The sequence below is a fragment of the Schistocerca serialis genome, chromosome 3 (assembly GCF_023864345.2).
Source record: "Schistocerca serialis cubense isolate TAMUIC-IGC-003099 chromosome 3, iqSchSeri2.2, whole genome shotgun sequence".
Taxonomy (NCBI): domain Eukaryota; kingdom Metazoa; phylum Arthropoda; class Insecta; order Orthoptera; family Acrididae; genus Schistocerca; species Schistocerca serialis.
The window spans coordinates 318,469,620-318,488,107 of NC_064640.1; the positions used below are offsets into that span (position 1 = coordinate 318,469,620).

The 18,488-nt window shown below is 36.3% G+C and overlaps 1 protein-coding gene across 1 annotated transcript in view; it reads right to left on the reverse strand.

The window, feature by feature from the left end:
• LOC126470126 (protein artichoke) overlaps positions 1–18,488 on the reverse strand; it is a 181,944-nt gene that overhangs the window by 33,934 nt on the left and 129,522 nt on the right. The window contains exons 4-8 of the mRNA XM_050097741.1: positions 16,563–16,918; positions 12,313–12,559; positions 11,843–12,097; positions 10,984–11,598; positions 5,065–5,248 (exon numbers count right to left, since the gene is read on the reverse strand). Coding sequence (XP_049953698.1) covers positions 5,065–5,248; positions 10,984–11,598; positions 11,843–12,097; positions 12,313–12,559; positions 16,563–16,918 — 1,657 coding nt within the window. The remainder of the gene's footprint in view (positions 1–5,064; positions 5,249–10,983; positions 11,599–11,842; positions 12,098–12,312; positions 12,560–16,562; positions 16,919–18,488) is intronic.

An 18,488-nucleotide genomic window follows, 5' to 3' on the forward strand; every position in this document is an offset into this window, starting at 1 on the left:
CAACATTGCAAAAACTTTCTTTAAATATATGAAATGCTTTAAATGTAGGTTTTTAATATAAATCACGGTGTCAGTATTGCCTCATATGTTCCTAGACTTCTCCAGAACCAAAACCGATAATCACAGAGGTCAGCTTCTACCAGTCTTTAAATTTTTCTGTAAATAATTCATACCCCTAATTTGCAACAATGAATTATTAATCTAATAGTTCTGTAATATTCATTCCTGCAAACACGTGTTTTCTTTGAAACTGGAGTTATTACATTCTTCTTGAAGTACGAGAGTCTTCATTCTTCTTCTTCTTCTTCTTCTTCTTCTTCTTCTCATGGCATTACAACCGTGCATGGATCTTATCCTCTTCAACAAGTTTCTTCCATTCTGCCCTCTCCAGTGCAGTTCTCCACCATCCTCTAACTCAAGGGATTTTATATCCTCTTCTACATCGTCTGTTCACCACTTTCATGGTCTGTGTCTCTGTCCTCATCCAGTTCGCCTCCATTCAAAAACCTTTGTAGTTGTTCATCCAGTATCCATCCTAAGGACATGTCCAAGGCAGGCTATTCTCCTACTTTGTATTGTTCTTACAATGTCAGCTCCCTGTATGAGGCTATCCAGCTCAGTGTTCATTCTAGATCTCTAGAAACCGTTGTTATCCTGAATTGCCATGTAGATCCTGCACAGAACCCTGCATTCAAATATCCTGAGCTGCTGCTCATAAGCACTCATCAGTGTCCATGTTCTACATCTATAGGTTACAACTGGCCTGATCATGACCCTGAAATTTCAGTTGTCTATTTAATAACGTAGAGGCCAACAATTTCCTAAATATGTGGAAGCATGTGCTACCACTTAGGATGCACTGTTTTATTTCAGTTGACATGGAATTTGTCATATCAATATTAGATCCCAGATAATCAAAGTTCTCCACTTGTTCAAAATTGAAACCAGCTGCTGATAGTTTATCCAAGATATTATTTCCCTTCCTGGTGAAATTCATGTATTTAGTCTTCTTTCCATTAATGGCTACGACTCTTAAGTACTGCTGCTTCTTTCAGCTCACCTATTGTTCTCTCTAGTGAAACTCTTCTTTAAGTAATAATTGCTACATCATCAGCATATGCACATATGAGGACTGTTCAAAAAATTGTGGAACTTTCCTAATGTCATGCCGATGGTGTGTAGGAGTGAACTTCATTTGGCATCCCTGCACATTCCTGTGTTTAATGTGTAACTACTGCAAGTTTCATTGTTGTATATCTGGTAGCTATTGTTCTGTGCTGTATTGCATAGAACATTGTGTCACATGGTTTGCAAATTTTGAGGTGGCAAAGTTAGAGGAGCAATGCATCTGCATTAAATTTCACATGAGACTTGAGAAAACCTTTACAGAGACACACAAAATGATGCAGGAAGCCTATGGTGTTGAGTGCTTAAACCATAATTAGTGTTACAAGTTGTTCACATAGTTTGAAAATGGCCAGACAGAAATTACAAATGACCCTCATTCAGGATGCCCTTTGATGTCTACCAACAATGCCCGTGTCAGGAACATCAACAAAATTGTGTGTGCCAATCAAAGACTAACTGTCCAAAAGGTTGCAGAAGAATGTAACATTTCAGTTGGCTCTTGTCATGAATTCTGACACATCATCTTGGAATCCATCTTGTTGCCATCAAATTCAGCCCCGAACTTGTTAGTCAAGATCAGAAAAATCTTTGTCTCCCAATGTGTGAAGAGCTTTTAGATTGTGCGAATAAGAATGTTCCTTAAGAGAATCATAACTGGTGATGAAACTTGGGTCTATGGTTATGATGTTGAGACCAAGGTTCAGTCTTCACCATGGGTCGGAAAAGGTTCTCCAAGACCAAAAAAGCTTGTAAGGTCAGGTCAGATGATAGTTTTCTTTGACTTTGAATTCATGCCACAAGGACAAACTGTTAATCTCTGTTGGTCCACCAAGGCCAGGGGACATCAGCTGGCAAGTAACTTTCAATGTCAATAAACTTCATGTCTTCATATGAAGCAATTGTATAATGATTGTAATTTATGATATCCAGTGATTTATGGTGCTATATGACAAGTTTGTTTATTTGGATAAAAGTGTATGGGGCCTCAAGCTGGCAAAATGAAATGCCAAAATTGATTGCTTTCAGAATAAAATGAAATATCTTAAAGTACATGGTTGTTGGTGAAGTTTATTGGCATGAAAAGAAAACTGTTTATCAGTGGTGCTATTGGGACATCTTGCGACGCCTGTGAGGAAATGTGAGAGTGGCCTGAAATGTGATGAGACAATTCATGGCTCTTACATCATGATAATACACCCGCACATTCATCCCTGTTGGTGCATGACTATTGCACAAAAAATTAAATCACTGTGCTGCCTCATGCTCCATACTCTCCAGACCTGGCCCCTGCAGACTTTTTTAATTTGCGAAGCTGAAAACCCCATTGAAAGGATGAAGATTTGCAACGACAGATGAGATAAAAGGAAATTCGCAGATGGCATTGCATGATCCAGCAAGAGGCATACCAAGACTTCTTCTGGAAGTAGAAACAGTGTTGGGAGCAGTGTATCCATTATGGAGGAGAGTATTTCGAAGCAGACAGTGCACAATAAGTAGAATGTAACCATAGAAAAATTTTGTAGACAAAATTTTGGAATTTTTTGAACAGACCTTGTATCTGGGCTGACTTTGTACGCTATGTGATCAACAGTATCCAGACATCTGGCTGAAAATGACTTACAAGTTCGTGGTGACCTCCTTTGGTAATGCTGGGATTCAGTATGGTGTAGGCCCACCCTTAGCCTTGATCACAGCTTCCTCTCTCGCAGGCATATGTTCAGTCAGGTGCTGGAAGGTTTCCTGGGGAATGGCAGCTCATTCTTCATGCAGCACTGCACTGAAGAGAGGTATTGATGTCGGTCGGTGAGGCTTGGCACAAATTCGATGTTCCAAAACATCCCAAAGGTGTTCTGTAGGGATCAGGTCAGGACCAGTCAATTACAGGGATGTTATTGTCATATAACCACTCCACCACAGGCTGTGCATTAGGAACAGGTACTTGATTGTGTTGAAAGATGCAATCGCCATCCCTGAATTGCTCTTCAACTGTGGGAAGCAAGAAGGTGCTTAAAACATCACTGTAGGCCTGTGCTGTGATAGTGCCAGGCAAAACAACAAGGGATGCCTGCCTCCTCCATGAAAAACATGACCACGCCATAACACCACCACCTCCAAAGTTTACTGTTGGCACTACATACGCTGGCAAATGACGTTCACCGGGCATTCACCATACCCACACCCTGCCATCGGATCGCCACATTGTGTACCATCATTCGTCAGTTGACAAAATGGTTTTCCACTGTTGAACCGTCCAACGTTACCACTCCTTATACCAAGCAAGGCATCGTTTGGCATTACCATGAAATCCAAGTTTTCTCACATCCCACCTAACTATCGTAGTACTTGCAGTGGATCCTTATGCAGTTTGAAATTCCTGTGTGATGGTCTGGATAGATGTCTGCCTATTACACATTAAGACCCTCTTCAACTGTTGGCGGTCTCTGTCAGTCAACAGCTGAGGTTGGCTTTTTACGTGTCCCTTCACATTTCCACTTCACTATCACATCGGAAACAGTGGACCTACAGATGTTAGGAGTGTGGAAATCTCACGTACAGACATGACACCCAATCACCTGTCAGCAATTTCTGAGTGACATCTACATGAAAAAAAAAAGAGAGAGAGAATATGCTGGCATCATCAACCACATCTCTGATGGTGATTCAGTGATCTTCCAGAACCATTTTCTGTACTTCTTCCACACTGTTATCAGTGACTGATGTGCTAGGGCATCCAGAGCAGTCGTTATCTTCAACATCCTCTTGACCCCCTTTGGAACATTTATACCACTTGTAAATTCATGTGTTACTGATAGTAGATTTGCCAAAAGCCATAGTTAACATTTCAAATGTGGTGCTGAACTTTATTCCAGTTTTAAAGAAAAATTTTATGCAGATTTTTTGATCCATCTTTTTTGAAAGCACAAATTCACCAAAGGCTCAAAAACAAAATCTTTTGACCATCACAAATAAACTAAACATTCCAAACAGCTGAAAATGCAGACATACATCAGGAACATGTATACCAAAATGTATGAGTTGGCCAGTTCCACTAGTCAACATGAACAGCAGGGGTCAGATGTAGAAGTAACTTCAGGTGTGCCTCAGGGAAGTGAGCAGTATTTATATTGTCTGCAAGGTCATTAACATACAACATGAACAGCAAAGGTCCCAACACACTAAAAGCCCTCAAGATGTCTAATGGGGATTTAGAAACATCAACTATAAACAGATGCACATTCTTCCTACAAATGACCAGCAACTAGCTATACTAACTTTCATCACTTGTAAGTGTGTAATATACTTGTATATTTCCTTATTAGATGCACATCAAAGTGAAATGGTACATACTTACACATATAATGCATGAAAAGTACAATTAAGAAGTTCTAATGGAACCAATCTAATAAGTAATTCAATCAAAATTAGGTTGCTCTGAATAGAATATATACATGTTTATCAGTCTGCAAGTTCTCCAACATATGGCACAAAAAAAGTATGCTTCTATGGCCAGAAGCATTTATCTCACTGTACTTTACTTCCTGTTTCTGGAAAAGCAGTTTGTCCAGTAGTACGATTTCCATTTCAATACAGTGTAAATCTCACATAATAGGACAACAAGACATTCATGAAGTGATCAGCTGAATAAATACATATTCACAGATTGTTGTTTCAGTTGTGATGCTTCTGCATATTTCCACACTTGTTCAGCATCTTAGACAGCATGCCTCTCAGTTTTACTGGCTATGCAAAACTCATGTTTTGTAAGAAGCAGAAACTGAAGATGATAAAATATAGTATAATTCATACTTTGTAGATGTGTACTTTGATAAGAAAACTATACATAATACACTTCTTAACATTATCTATAAGCAAACATACTCAGAAATGAACCAACACAAATTACAGAATGAATGATATTTTGAAATGTATGCTTACCTAAGAAAGCTCCATTTGGAATGTGAGTTAAATTGTTTGCAGTTAAATTTAGAGTCAGCAATTGAAGAAGCCCCTCAAATGCATTTTTAGAAATGTTATTTAATTTATTGTGGGCCAAATTCAAATCAAACACTACTGGTAGCCTTCCAAATGCACCTCTGCCAAGGGACTTTATTTCATTGTTCTACATGAGAAAAATATCACTTTAGAATTTTTAACTTTGTCTACAATTTACATTTCTATATGTGCTATAATTTATAGCCATTAAAACTTATTGGAAGAATTTCAATAATCACACAGCTTTCTAAAGGTACAGGAACTGTAACTAGGTATAGAAATAGCCTAAAGTATAGTGAGATAAAATAAAATAGAACGTAATATAACAGAAACAAACAGTCCTTCAATGAAGTCATAAATTACTTTTTGCAGTAATAAAAAAAATCATCTCAATCCTCAAATCCATGACAAAGATTCAGAAATAAGTATAAAGAAACATTTATGCTAAGAGATAATTAAATAACATAGTACAAGGAAGATTCTTATGACAGGGAAAAGGAAGACTCAAAGTTAACTGTTTATGAAGAGGATCATGAAAATGATAACTCTATGTACAATGTAAGAGACCAACTAAAAACCTGTACTTTATAAAGGATTTCAGAGAAGTACCTGTACATGCCATTGCTTTAGTGACAGTTTTTGTGCCTCTTCATCTTTAGCTATAGCCTGATGCCGTTAAACAAGTGTGGTAGGATTAATTTTCCACAATATCTTCATAAGAATTAGCTACTGGAGTTATGTTAGCTGTTGTATCATGAACAGACAGCAAGAAAAGGAAATTGCTTAATGTTTTATATATGAAGTGCAAGACTAAAAATCAGAGACTTATCTTTGCTACTAGTGTCTACACAGTACTCGTGTATTTCTTTTAGGTCAGTTGTGATGACAGCAGACAGGAATGAATGTAGTGACAAAGAAAAGACAGTGAGAAAATTGTAAGCAGTTAGTAAATTTAATATGATGAATGATATAGTTATGTTAGATTTAGTTAGATAAATGATGTTAGATCACATGTGTGTTTAATGACAGTGGCAGGTAAATGGTAAGTACCAATAGTGCATATCACTGCATATGTTAGGCTATTCACAGTAGTTCTTCATAAGCAATGTGTCTACTATTTTGGAGAGTGGCAGAAAAAACAATGACAAAGCATTGTTAATTTACTTGTGAACATGCCATATAAAAACTGATAATGGAAGAAATAGTCCTGCCTCAAGTTATTGCCTTTGAAATCTTGGTGTTTGTTCCCGCAATTTACTTATTGCCATTCACTGTGTTGTGATGTTAAGCTTGTAACATTATGAGAAACTGGCTCATGGTGTGAGCTAGTGGCAGCCAGCCAATCAAGCAAGGTATGCAGCTAAGCTGATGGCTGAGTGGTAGATGTTGGCCTTTTCCTGAAGCCAGAGTATGCAAATCACACAAACTTGGTACAGAAAAGTCAAATACACCAGAAAATTACAAATATGAGATGAGGTAGCTGCAACTTCAAGCATAATTCTAGGACACATATTGAGAAAATTTATTAAATTAAGATACATTGTAAAATTAATAACAACTGAACCATTGCAATGATCTGATCATATGAAAAGTAAAATAAGAGCTGACAAGATCAGTAAACATCACAAGCTAATTCAGAAACCATGCTTATACGTAAAGAAATACATAAGAGTTTATTAAAATTGCTATGCAGATGTGCCAATATTGTAAAGATTTGTTCAAAACACTGGGGATTTTAACTGCTGCATGTGAATACATTTACCAGTCAGTTATACACATCAAAAATAACATTGTTAATTACTGCACAAACAGCTCTGTCCATAACCATGCAACAAGAGATAGACTCAACTTACACTTACCAAGAAAAAATAAACATAAAACTCAAAACAGTGTTTTCTATCAAAAGAGATTAAAGAAATTGCAAAAATACACTTATTTGAAAAGGCAGCTGAAAATACCTGTTATGCAATACATTTTATACATTGAAGGATTACTTAGATAAAACAGAGTAGGGGTTTGATAAAAAAATGTTGTACAAATAAATAATAATAATAGTAATAATAATGATTATAAAACATCCAACATTCCACATAACACCTTCACTTTATGTTTTTTTCCCTTCTTTTTTCCTTTCTAGAAATGCTTACCCACAAGCTATGCCTAACACAATACTAACATCTCTTCCTCTTTCTGAGCTCAACATCTCACTCATTATGGAGGGATGCCAACTCAGTTTTTCAGGATAGCAAATGGGAAGTTGAGATACAGAAAATGGCCCAGAGATCAGCAATGTGTGTGTGTGTGTGTGTGTGTGTGTGTGTGTGTGTGTGTGTGTGTGTGTATTTAATAAGCTATCTGTAAAAACAAAGTATTGTATACCAGGGGTAAATTATTATTATGTCTAACTAGAAGTCTGTAAATATATGTGTATACGAATAAGCTTATTTTAAATTGGTCTAAACTTGTAAATACTTTGACATGTCCTATATCCTTGTGAAAAGAGATCTACAGATGAATAAAACTACTACTACTACATAAATACTCTGCAGTTACTTCAGTATGAAGGCAGTTTGGTTTTCCCAGATGCGTATCAAATCTCCCTATTTCAGAAATATTTATAATTTTACATAAACTTTCTCACATTGTAGAAATAGATATAGGCAGGCATCATAAACTTTGTTAATAACTTATTTAGTGCTGTGTTGTTATTTTAATAAGATGTCACAAAATGACCACAAAAAATTTCTCTGTTTTCTAGTATCTTATATGTATTTGTAATTAGCTTTAGATGTGAACAGTGGTCATTATTTATGTGTATAACTTGGATTCAGCAGTGCATGACACCACAGAAAAATATTTAAGGGTGAGCAGCAGGGGGCACTTTGTCTTTGTGTGTTGGTCAGTTGTTGTTGGTGAGTTTGTCATGTGGCTGTGTGAACAAGCAGCCATGTGAATTAGTTATGTTAACTTCCTGTTGGAATAATTTTGTGAGCACAAGTTACAGACTTTAACAGACATGTCCTGAAGACATTGTGATTACCATAGAGGAACCACACTATAAGATGTATAGTACATCCATCATTCAGAAACTTCAGTCAGACAGATCATTTTTTGAATTAGTGGTGTAAACAAAGTATGAATCTCGATTTCACTACCTTATGAATTCTACATTATATACAGAATCTTGATTTCACATTTCATGTTTCATTAGTTTGGTCTGTATGTTGACATGTTAGTCAAAATGTTCTGTACATATAGTTTCTTAAAGGTACCTAATGAGTGTTGGTGGGTTGGAACTCCTAATTGACTCATGCAGTAAATAATGAGGGCATCACTCTGAGTTAATGTTCAAGATGAGATACAGTTTCCTCACTCGGTCCTTTTGTGCATTGCTCCCTTGAATATCTGTAGTGTCTTCTGGATCACCACCTATCATTCTCATTATCATCCCTTGATCTCTTTCTGTACGTCACAATCTGTCATCACTTTTTATCATTTGCAGTACCTAGTATTGATTATTGTTTTGCCATTATTCAACCACACTTTCATGTCATTTCTGTCACCCTGGGCACTTTCCCTGTCATTGTTTCTCATCTGCACCACCTGGATAATTTTTGTGGCATCCCCTGTGACTGCTGTCACCTTCTCACCAGTGGTCAATGAAAAAATTAACCATGGACTTTTCTACCACTATAATATCCCACCCCTGTTCTACTCCTACCTTCACCCTCTATACCCTCTTCACCTTATACCCTTCCTTTTTACCATACTTCTCTCTTACTCCATCACTAGAGTGGCCATTACTGCCAAAGCCAGTTTTACATCACCATGCAACAACAGCACATGTTTTATTATTACCATTCATGATCATATCAGTGCATCTGCAACTGCAGCAGCCATACAACTTCCTCTATGCTTGCAATGTCATTAACCAGGCCACTCTCCAGGTAAGACATCATCCTTTAACAAATCTAATTGAGCCAACCAGATCAATTGCTCAAAAATTTTTAGATATGAAGTAGTAACTGTAAAAATGTGTGATGAAAACTTATGTTAAACTGACACATTCAACATCATTATGAAATGTCATATTCATGATTTAGGGAATGAGTATTAATGTAATGTAATGTACCAGTTCAGATTTGGGAGCAGATAAATTAGCCTGCTGATTAATATTTTTTTTTTCTTTCACAATCTTTCATTTTCTCCCACATTGTCCAGAAGAACTCTGTAGTATTCATCAGTTAGTGTTTAACCTTTACAACATGATCAATCAGAAGAATCCCTTTTCAATCCCAGAATACAGTGACCTTAAATTTCCAGTATATGGAACTAATTTTGTTTCTGGCACAGGGAAACTGACATCCAGCCACTGGTTTTGATGTTTTATTCCGAAATCAGGTGTTGCACCCATCTCTCACTCACATTAACAAATTCGTACATGCAATTACATTGATTCTTTTTAAAGTAACTGAAACTTTCTGAGGCATTTGTTTTTGCCTTTTATTTTGGTCATCTTTCAAAACTGCAGTATCCTTCTTGTATAAAGCTTTCAAATACTTAAATCAGCATGTAAAACATATTGTATTCCATCTCCTCATGTGCCTATGATGTCACCAATGTGCTACACCTTTGATTACTGTTTGTCCAAAATACTGTGCACAATCATCTGTGGTTGCAGTTTTGAAACATTATTGACATAAATTCAGGACCCAATTACTTAACTATTGAAAATGAAGGAGCAGACTCCTCAGAAACTTTTACCAACTTTCAGTGACTTTCTGGTAGCACTGAACCATAGAAAACAAATAATTTTATGATTTCATGGTGTTTCAGTTTATCACACACAACTGATTTAAAATCCATAAAAAAACTATTTTCTTAGATGAATTTAACATTCAACTATGTTTTTATGTAATGTGTGCCAATGTATCTTAAACACAATTTTATTGATATCAATACTGTATCTATTTCAGCCAAAAATATTTCCACAATTCTATATGCATAACATATAGGAAAATTTTGTAGAAACTACCTTCAGTCAGGAAATAAAACATTCACTTTGCTGCCATTCAGAAAATATAGGCACCACAAATACTAGGCCTGAATCTCTAAAATGTATAAAACTTTCAAATGAAACAAAATTGTGAGGCTCAGAGAAGACACTATTGTATGTATAATGTGAAGGAAGAACAGTGGAGACTTATTAATGACTGTTGAAACTACGTGGCAGATGAAAACTGTGTGTCAGATTGAGACTCTAACCTGGGTCCTTAACCTTTTGTGGGCAAGTAATCTAATATTGAACCATCCAAGCATGACTCACGACCTGCTCTCACAGCTTTACTTCCACCAGTACCTCATCTCCTACCTTCAAAACTTCACAGAAGTTTTCCTGCACACCTTGTAGGACTATCTCTCTTAGAAGAAAGGATACTGCAGATGAATCATTTCCAGAATCAATTTTCACTCTACAGTGAAGAGGGTGCTAACATGAAACTTCCTGGCAGATTAAAACTGTGTGCCAGACAGGGACTTGAACCTGTGACCTTTGGCTTTTGTAAGCAAGAACTCTACCAAAACAGCACGCAATCCACTGCAAAGTGAAAATTCATTCTGGATGAACTGTTGACACTGCATTAAAAACTTATTCATACCCTAGACTCCTTACTCTCCAGACATTGCTATCAATGATAAATTATTATTTGTAGAAGTGAAAATTTTCTTCGAATAATCACATTTAGCTGTGGAGAGAACATTCTGTGTATTGCAGTAGCTGGACTGAAATCTGTGCTGTAGGCTATTGATGAAATAGCTGCAAATAATTGTTAGCTGTGAAGGTATTTCTCTTTTTTCTCTTACCTTCAGATTCAGATACTGAAGAGTTGTCAGGCCAGACAGAGCTTCAAATGGAGGTTTTGATACATTATTAAAGCTCAAATCAAGTTTCTGCAACGTCAGTAGGTTGGTGAATGCTCCTGTTTCGAGAGAATCTCCAATTTTATTATGACTGAGGTCAAGAGACAGTAAGGAATTCATTGTTGGCCATGTTGTAAGGGGTGTAATTGATTCAATTGAATTGTTGCTAAGGTCAAGATGAGCTAGTGAGATGGGTAACTGAAATATTTTTTGGATTTTATTGTTGTTGAGCCTGAGAGTTCTTGTTGATGCTAGTCTTGTCAGGGAAGCACGATTAACATCAGATATGTTGTTATTGCTAACATCAAGTTCAAGTAATGTGTGTAAAGCACCAAATGTGGAACCTTTAATGGTCTGTAAAGAGTTGTGACTGAGATTTAAGTATCTGAGACTGAATAGTGTTTGAAAAACTGAGTTCCAGATTTCTGTGATTTGATTGTGGCTTAAATCAACAGTGTGAAGCTCATAGAGTTTAGGAAATGAGTTTCTTGGTATACTTTCCAACATATTATAAGAAACATTTAGTATCTTCAACCCAGTCATATTTTGAAGAGGGACCTGAAATAAAAAGATATATATATGTAAGTAACATTTCAAGCCACTATATCATGTGTGAAATTTTAGCCAACAATGTAAGAAACAATAGTGCACTTTCATGTCTAACAATTTGAAGATTCCTTGCATTGCACTGCCACCCAAAAATATCTACAATAAATAATTTTTTTACTTAAGTCATAAGTGATTAACATTGCATTCCTACAAAGATTCTTAGAAATTTAAATTATATTTCCCAAATACGTACCTGAGAAAGATTTGTGAGTTGGTTGTAAGCAAGATTAAAGTCAATAGCATATGAAGCACTATCAAAAGCTTTTGAGGGGATGTACTGTATCTTATTGTGTGATAAGTCAAGGAGGCTTATGTTTGAACATTGCTCAAATGCTCCAGCCTCAATTTTTTCAATTTCATTGTGCGAAATATTAATCTTCACTAGATAAAGATCTTTGAATGCAAGTTTCTCAATTACTTTTACTTTATTTTCTGAAACATCTATGACCTAAAAACAATGAAGACAAAATAAATATTTAATATTATAAAGTGTGCCAATACAAAAGTAAATAAATAAATGAAAAGTTACGAATGAAAAATAAAAGATGATTTAAATTTTGTTTGATTGAAATATTATATTCAAAAGTGAATTACACACACACACACACACACACACACACACACACACACCATAGAGGTGGCCATACTTAAAAACTGAATTACCTCAACGTACTGAAGCTGTTGAAACATCTGGTAATCAATCTTTTTGATATAATTTCTTGCAAGATTAATGATGCCTATTTTTGGTACAGAACCAAATGTCCCTCTTCCAACATCTGTGATGTTATTATCACTCATGAAAAGATGACGTATAAACCTCATGCCACGGAAGGTATTTGCATCAAGTTTCTTTATCTTATTGTGATTCAGGTTTAGAACCTTGAGGACAGCATTACGAGCAAATGCTCCCCTGAAATGCAGAAATATATTGAAAGCAGAAAAAGCTTTGTTTCTGCACAAATGTAACATAAAATTATTGTGTCATCTAAAAGACCAGGGCAAAGTTTTTTGTCCATACTTTTTGTGATAGCCTAGGTGCTCTTTATGAGGTCATGCACAAAATATAGTAGTTTCTCAGGTATATGTAATGTGTTTTGTAACCTCATGGTGAAACATTCATGCTTAAATTCCCCATGATATTAAATAATAAACACCACAATTTAGTCAAAGCACTTTGAATGACATTCGACTAGAAAACACTTTCACAAATAAAAATTCTGTTATCATACAGATTAATGGTTTATGGGATTGGTGACTTGGAGACCTCAGGCAACTGTAATATGTATAAAATTTGACAAAGCTAGAGGAATATACAGTAAGTATTGTAGACAAAATCTTCATACCTAAGACACTTATGCTTGAAAGCATTTCAAAGGCAAGAAAAATGAGTCACAAACGTGTTTAAATTTAATATACACTACTGGCCATTAAAATTGCTACACCAAAAAGAAATGTAGATGATAAACGGGTATTCACTGGACAAATATATTATACTAGAAACTGGCATGTGATTACATTTTCATGCAGTTTTGGTGCATAGATCGTGAGAAATCAGTATCCAGAACAACCATCTCTGGCCATAATAACGGCCTTGATACGCCTCGGCATTGAGGCAAACAGAGCTTGGATGGCGTGTACATGTACAGCTGCCCATGCACCTTCAACACGACACCACAGTTCATCAAGAGTAGTGACTGGCGTATTGTGGCAAGCCAGTTTCTCCACCACCACTGACCAGACGTTTTCAATTGGTGAGAGATCTGGAGAAGGTGCTGGCCAGGGCAGCAGTCAAACATTTTCTGTATCCAGAAAGGCCCGTACAGGACCTACAACATGCGGTCGTGCATTATCCTGCTGAAATGTAGGGTTTTGCAGGGACTGAATGAGGGGTAGAGCCAGGGGTCGTAACACATCTGAAATATAGCGTCAACTGTTCAAAGTGCCCTCAATGCGAACAAGAGGTGACAGAGACGTGTAACCAATGGCACCCCATACCATCACGCTGGGTGATACGCCAGTATGGCGATGACGAATACACGCTTCCAGTGTGCATTCACTGCGATGTCACCAAACACGGATGCGATCATCATGATGCTGTAAACAGAACCTGGATTCACCCGAAAAAATGTCTTTTTGCCATTCGTGCACCCAGGTTCGTTGTTGAGTACACCATCCCAGGCGCTCCTGTCTGCAATGCAGCATCAAGGGTAAAAGCAGCCATGGTCTCCGAGCTGATAATCCATGCTGCTGCAGAACGTCGTCGAACTGTTCGTGCAGGTGGTTTTTGTGTTGCAAACATCCCAATCGGTTGACTCTGGGATAGAGACGTGACTGCACGATCCGTTACAGCCACGCGGATAAGATGCCTGTCATCTCGACTGCTGGTGATACGATGCCATTGGGATCCAGCACAGCGTTCCATATTACCCTCCTAAACACACCGATTCCATGTTCTGCTAAAAGCTCTCGACCAATGCGAGCAGCAATGTTGCAATACGATAAACCGCAATTGCGATAGGCTACAATCTGACCTTTATCAAAGTCGGAAATGTGATGGTACACATTTCTCCTCCTTACATGAAGCATCACAACAATGTTTCGCCAGGCAATGCCAGTCAACTGCTGTTTGTGTATGAGAAATCGGTTGGAAACTTTCCTCATGTCAGCATGTTGTAGGTGTCGCCACAGGTGCCAACTTTGCATGAATACTCTGAAAAGCTAATCATTTGTATATCACAACATCTTCTTCCTGTTTGTTAAATTTCATGTCTGTAGCATGTCATCTTCTTGGTGTAGCAATTTTAATGGCCAGTAGTGTAGATAGATAATGTCATATACACATATCTGAGTCTTATTCTAGAACACAAATGTTAAGATTGAATAATTGTAGCACTGTTAAAGCACATTCAGAACAAGTAAGGAATATTCACAATATGACTGTTACTGTAGCCATCAACAATTCTCATTGTGTGTGGTCTGATAATGGTATAACTACATTACATTATATTAATGATAGGTGACCACAGAATTAAGAAAGCCTACACATAACTGAGTGACTGAGAAAGGTGATTTCCTCCAAGAAGACTGCCCTTGTATTTATTAGTATGTTAAAGCATACAAAGAAATTTAAGGGGAATTAGTTTTAATGAAAAATTTAGCTTTTTAGATTTCTGAAAGCACTTACTGCTGGTGGATCGACATCACATAGCAAAATCTAGATAATGCTCGCCTATATACAGCATGTAAGTCTGTGTATTGTGAATATACTTCTGCAGTCTACGGTACCAGCATCGTGGTTCCCTTAATTTGATTCCTCAGCCATGAGTACTTTGCTTTTACTTTTGGAGCATGAGTGTTTATAAGAAATCTGCTCAATATTTTGTTTTATTTGTTTGTTTATTACCTATATGTCTATGCTAGCCACATCTATTTGATCATAAAATGAATCAGTACATAAGCTACAGAATATGATAATAAAATTTGTAAATAAAAGAATTAATACAGAATGAAAAAATAATTGATTTGAATTCATGGGGTATATCTCTTGTTTTTTTCTCTCAGTTCTGATGGTAGCCAACTGAAAATGAAATCTGCTGAACCGCTTGTAAGGAAGTGATATCCAAATGCCTAACATTTCTCTGTCTCCTTTGGCTGTTACAAGTCTCTTCAGCACCTTCCATCAAAATTATTCTGACTCAGATCTTACTTATTGTTACTTTTATTAATAGCACACATAAAATATGTTGTATCAAAGTCAACAAACATGAAAAGTCACAGGTTGCAGGTTCAGTTTTTGAACATAGAAAGATAGCTTGTCAGTTCTTCACACCATTACATGTGAATAAGGGAGAGTCTGTAATGTTTGAGAAGAAGTGACTTATCATTGTATGCAGTGTAGTAATACTGGTCATTATAAATTCAACTAAAAGAAATAGTAAAATATGATCTCTCCATTTTCTTAGATTTCTGTGACTGGCAATGGTATACCTTGCTATAATCTGAAGATAGCAATTATTCACAGTTTTTGGATGAAATAACACCTCTCATTAAATTTAAAAAAACTGAATCATTATATGAAACTCATTTACAGCAGCAATTTTTGTTTTTTTCATTATCATAATCTGTCACTTCTTCAATATAACTCAGAAGTAAATGAATATGGAATTTATTTATACAAAAACATCAGGTGCTTTTTCTTGACACATCCACAAAATAAGCTGCAGTGCAGAGTTGGCCAGTATTTATCGAAAATCTTTACTTCTAGATGGTCTATAATTTTAATGGCAATAATTCAAATTTAAACCATCACAGGGCCTAGAATTTGGTCTTCAGATGCTGCACTTGGAATTATAAGTTGCATGCAAACTTTTCCTTACACAGTTTTATAGATGTGTGTAAGAAACAGGCAAAGCAAACTTTGTATCTCACATAAACTAATTCTGTGAGAGACAAAGCACCCACAAAAATTTTGCTTTTGTCTTCACACCAATCACATACAAAGGCTTAAGTAGTACAAAGAGGCAGTGCCTATGATGAATGAGGAAATCAGCTCTCCATCACTTATTTTAGGACAGTTAGTCTTAACACAGCCCAGTGAAGTGGCACAACCACTCATCATTACCACAGTGCTACTGCATTATAGTATTGTTTGATCAGTACGGTTTGTGGTGACTAGAGAAGAAATGTTAGTGGTCTCAAATCTTCTGGCTTCTACTGATCCATAACTAGGACACTAAGTATCAAGGCTGTATGTTATTAATGTGGTTCAATTACACATCACACACACACACACACGCACACACACACACACACACACACACACACACACACACACACACACACACAAAATAGACAGATAACTAGAGAGAGAGAGAGAGAGAAACACATTTCAAAATATTATTCTGATTCTTTACCTTGTCAACTCAGTAAGTGCATTATGAGACAGGTTGCACCAGCCCATCTTTGGAAGATCAGCAATTTGTGATGCATCTATCTTTGTTATGTTATTGTGTGACAAATCAAGCACTTCTGTGTCTCTAAGTCCTTTAAACTGATTTTTGCGCAGCTGTGTTATTCTGTTACCATGCAAATCAAGTTTCTTAAGTTTCCTCAGTGCTACAAAAACATCTGCAGGAATATCAGTGATAAGTCCATTTGTAATATGCAGTTTTTCCAAATGATTTGGAAGCAAGCCTGCAGAAAATGCATTCTGTGGTAACTTTTTCATATTGTGGTTATCAATTTCTAGTACAGAAATGTTACCAAGAATCTGAAACAATGAGTTAATTATTAGTAAACTCTTCAAGTATTAAGATATTAACCATAATTTAATTTTATGAAACTACAATTTAAGAAACAGTGCCACCAGTCAAACATGAATTAGCCTACTTTCATATAAAATCCATGGGCAATATATGCTATGTACTGGTAAATGAAAGTCCCCACAAATAATAATTTGCTTCCCCCTGTCTGACAGATAGCATAACAAGGAGTCCAAATTTTTCAGAAATAGATGAAAATTTCCCGATGGGGACCTATATACAGTTACAAATTAAATAAAGGCACATTTATAATTGTAACTGTATATAGGTCCCCATCGGGAAATTTTCATCTATTTCTGAAAAATTTGGACTCCTTGTTGTGCTATCTGTCAGACAGGGGGAAGCAAATTATTTTTTGTGGGGACTTCAATGTAGATTCCCTGAAAGAGGGTAATAGGAAAGATGACCTTGAAGTATTACTCGATTCTTTCAATTTGACACCCGTTATTGATTTTCCTACTCGGGTGATAAAGGATAGCAGCTCACTGATAGATAACTTCTTTATAGACCAAGATAAGTTTAACCAGATAAATGCTCAGCCTGTTGAGACTGGTCTTTCTGATCATGGTGCACAGCTAGTTACAATATATGACATAGCTCCATTCAGCAGTACTAAACAGTCCTCCAAAGTAGTACGTTCAGTCAATGATTTAACAATTGCAAATTTCAGGGAAAGCCTACAGCAGTTAGAGTGGGATGAGGTGTACTGTGAACCTGATGCCAATTTAAAATATAATTTATTTCATGACACTTTTGTAAATGCATTTGAAAACTGTTTCCCCAAGAAAATAATTAAATATACTCATAAGAAACCATGTAACAAACCATGGCTTACTAACGGTATAAAAATATCTTGTAACCGGAAAAGCGAAATGTATCTGACAGCAAGAAAGAGTAGTGACCCAGAAACTATCAAACATTATAAAAACTACTGTGCTATATTAAGAAAAGTTATTAAAAAATCCAGAAGTATGTGCATCATGTCTGAAATCAGCAACTCTGATAATAAAATTAAAACAATTTGGAATATTATTAAAAGAGAAACAGGTCAACCAAGAGCACAGGAAGACAGTATTACCATCAAATTGAATGAAAACTTTATGAACAAAAAGTCAGAAGTTGAGAATATTTTTAATAATCATTTTCTAAATGTTGTGGATATAGTAGAATCCAGGTGTTCATTAGAAGATGCTAGGCAGTTAATGGAAGAGGCCATACCTATGCAATTTGATACAATTGAAATCTCACCCAATTCTCCCTCTGAAATTAGGAAAATAATAAACTTGCTTAAAAGCAAAAACTCATATGTAATTGATGGCATTTCCAGCAAAATACTAAAAGCTTGTTCTCGACAGATAAGTAAGATTCTCAGCCACCTGTGTAATAGCTCTCTGGAACAGGTCATTTTCCCTGATAGATTGAAATATGCTATTGTTATACCTTTGCATAAAAAAGGGGATAGATCTGATGTCAAAATTACCATCCAATCTCCCTTGTAACAGCTTTATCCAAAATTTT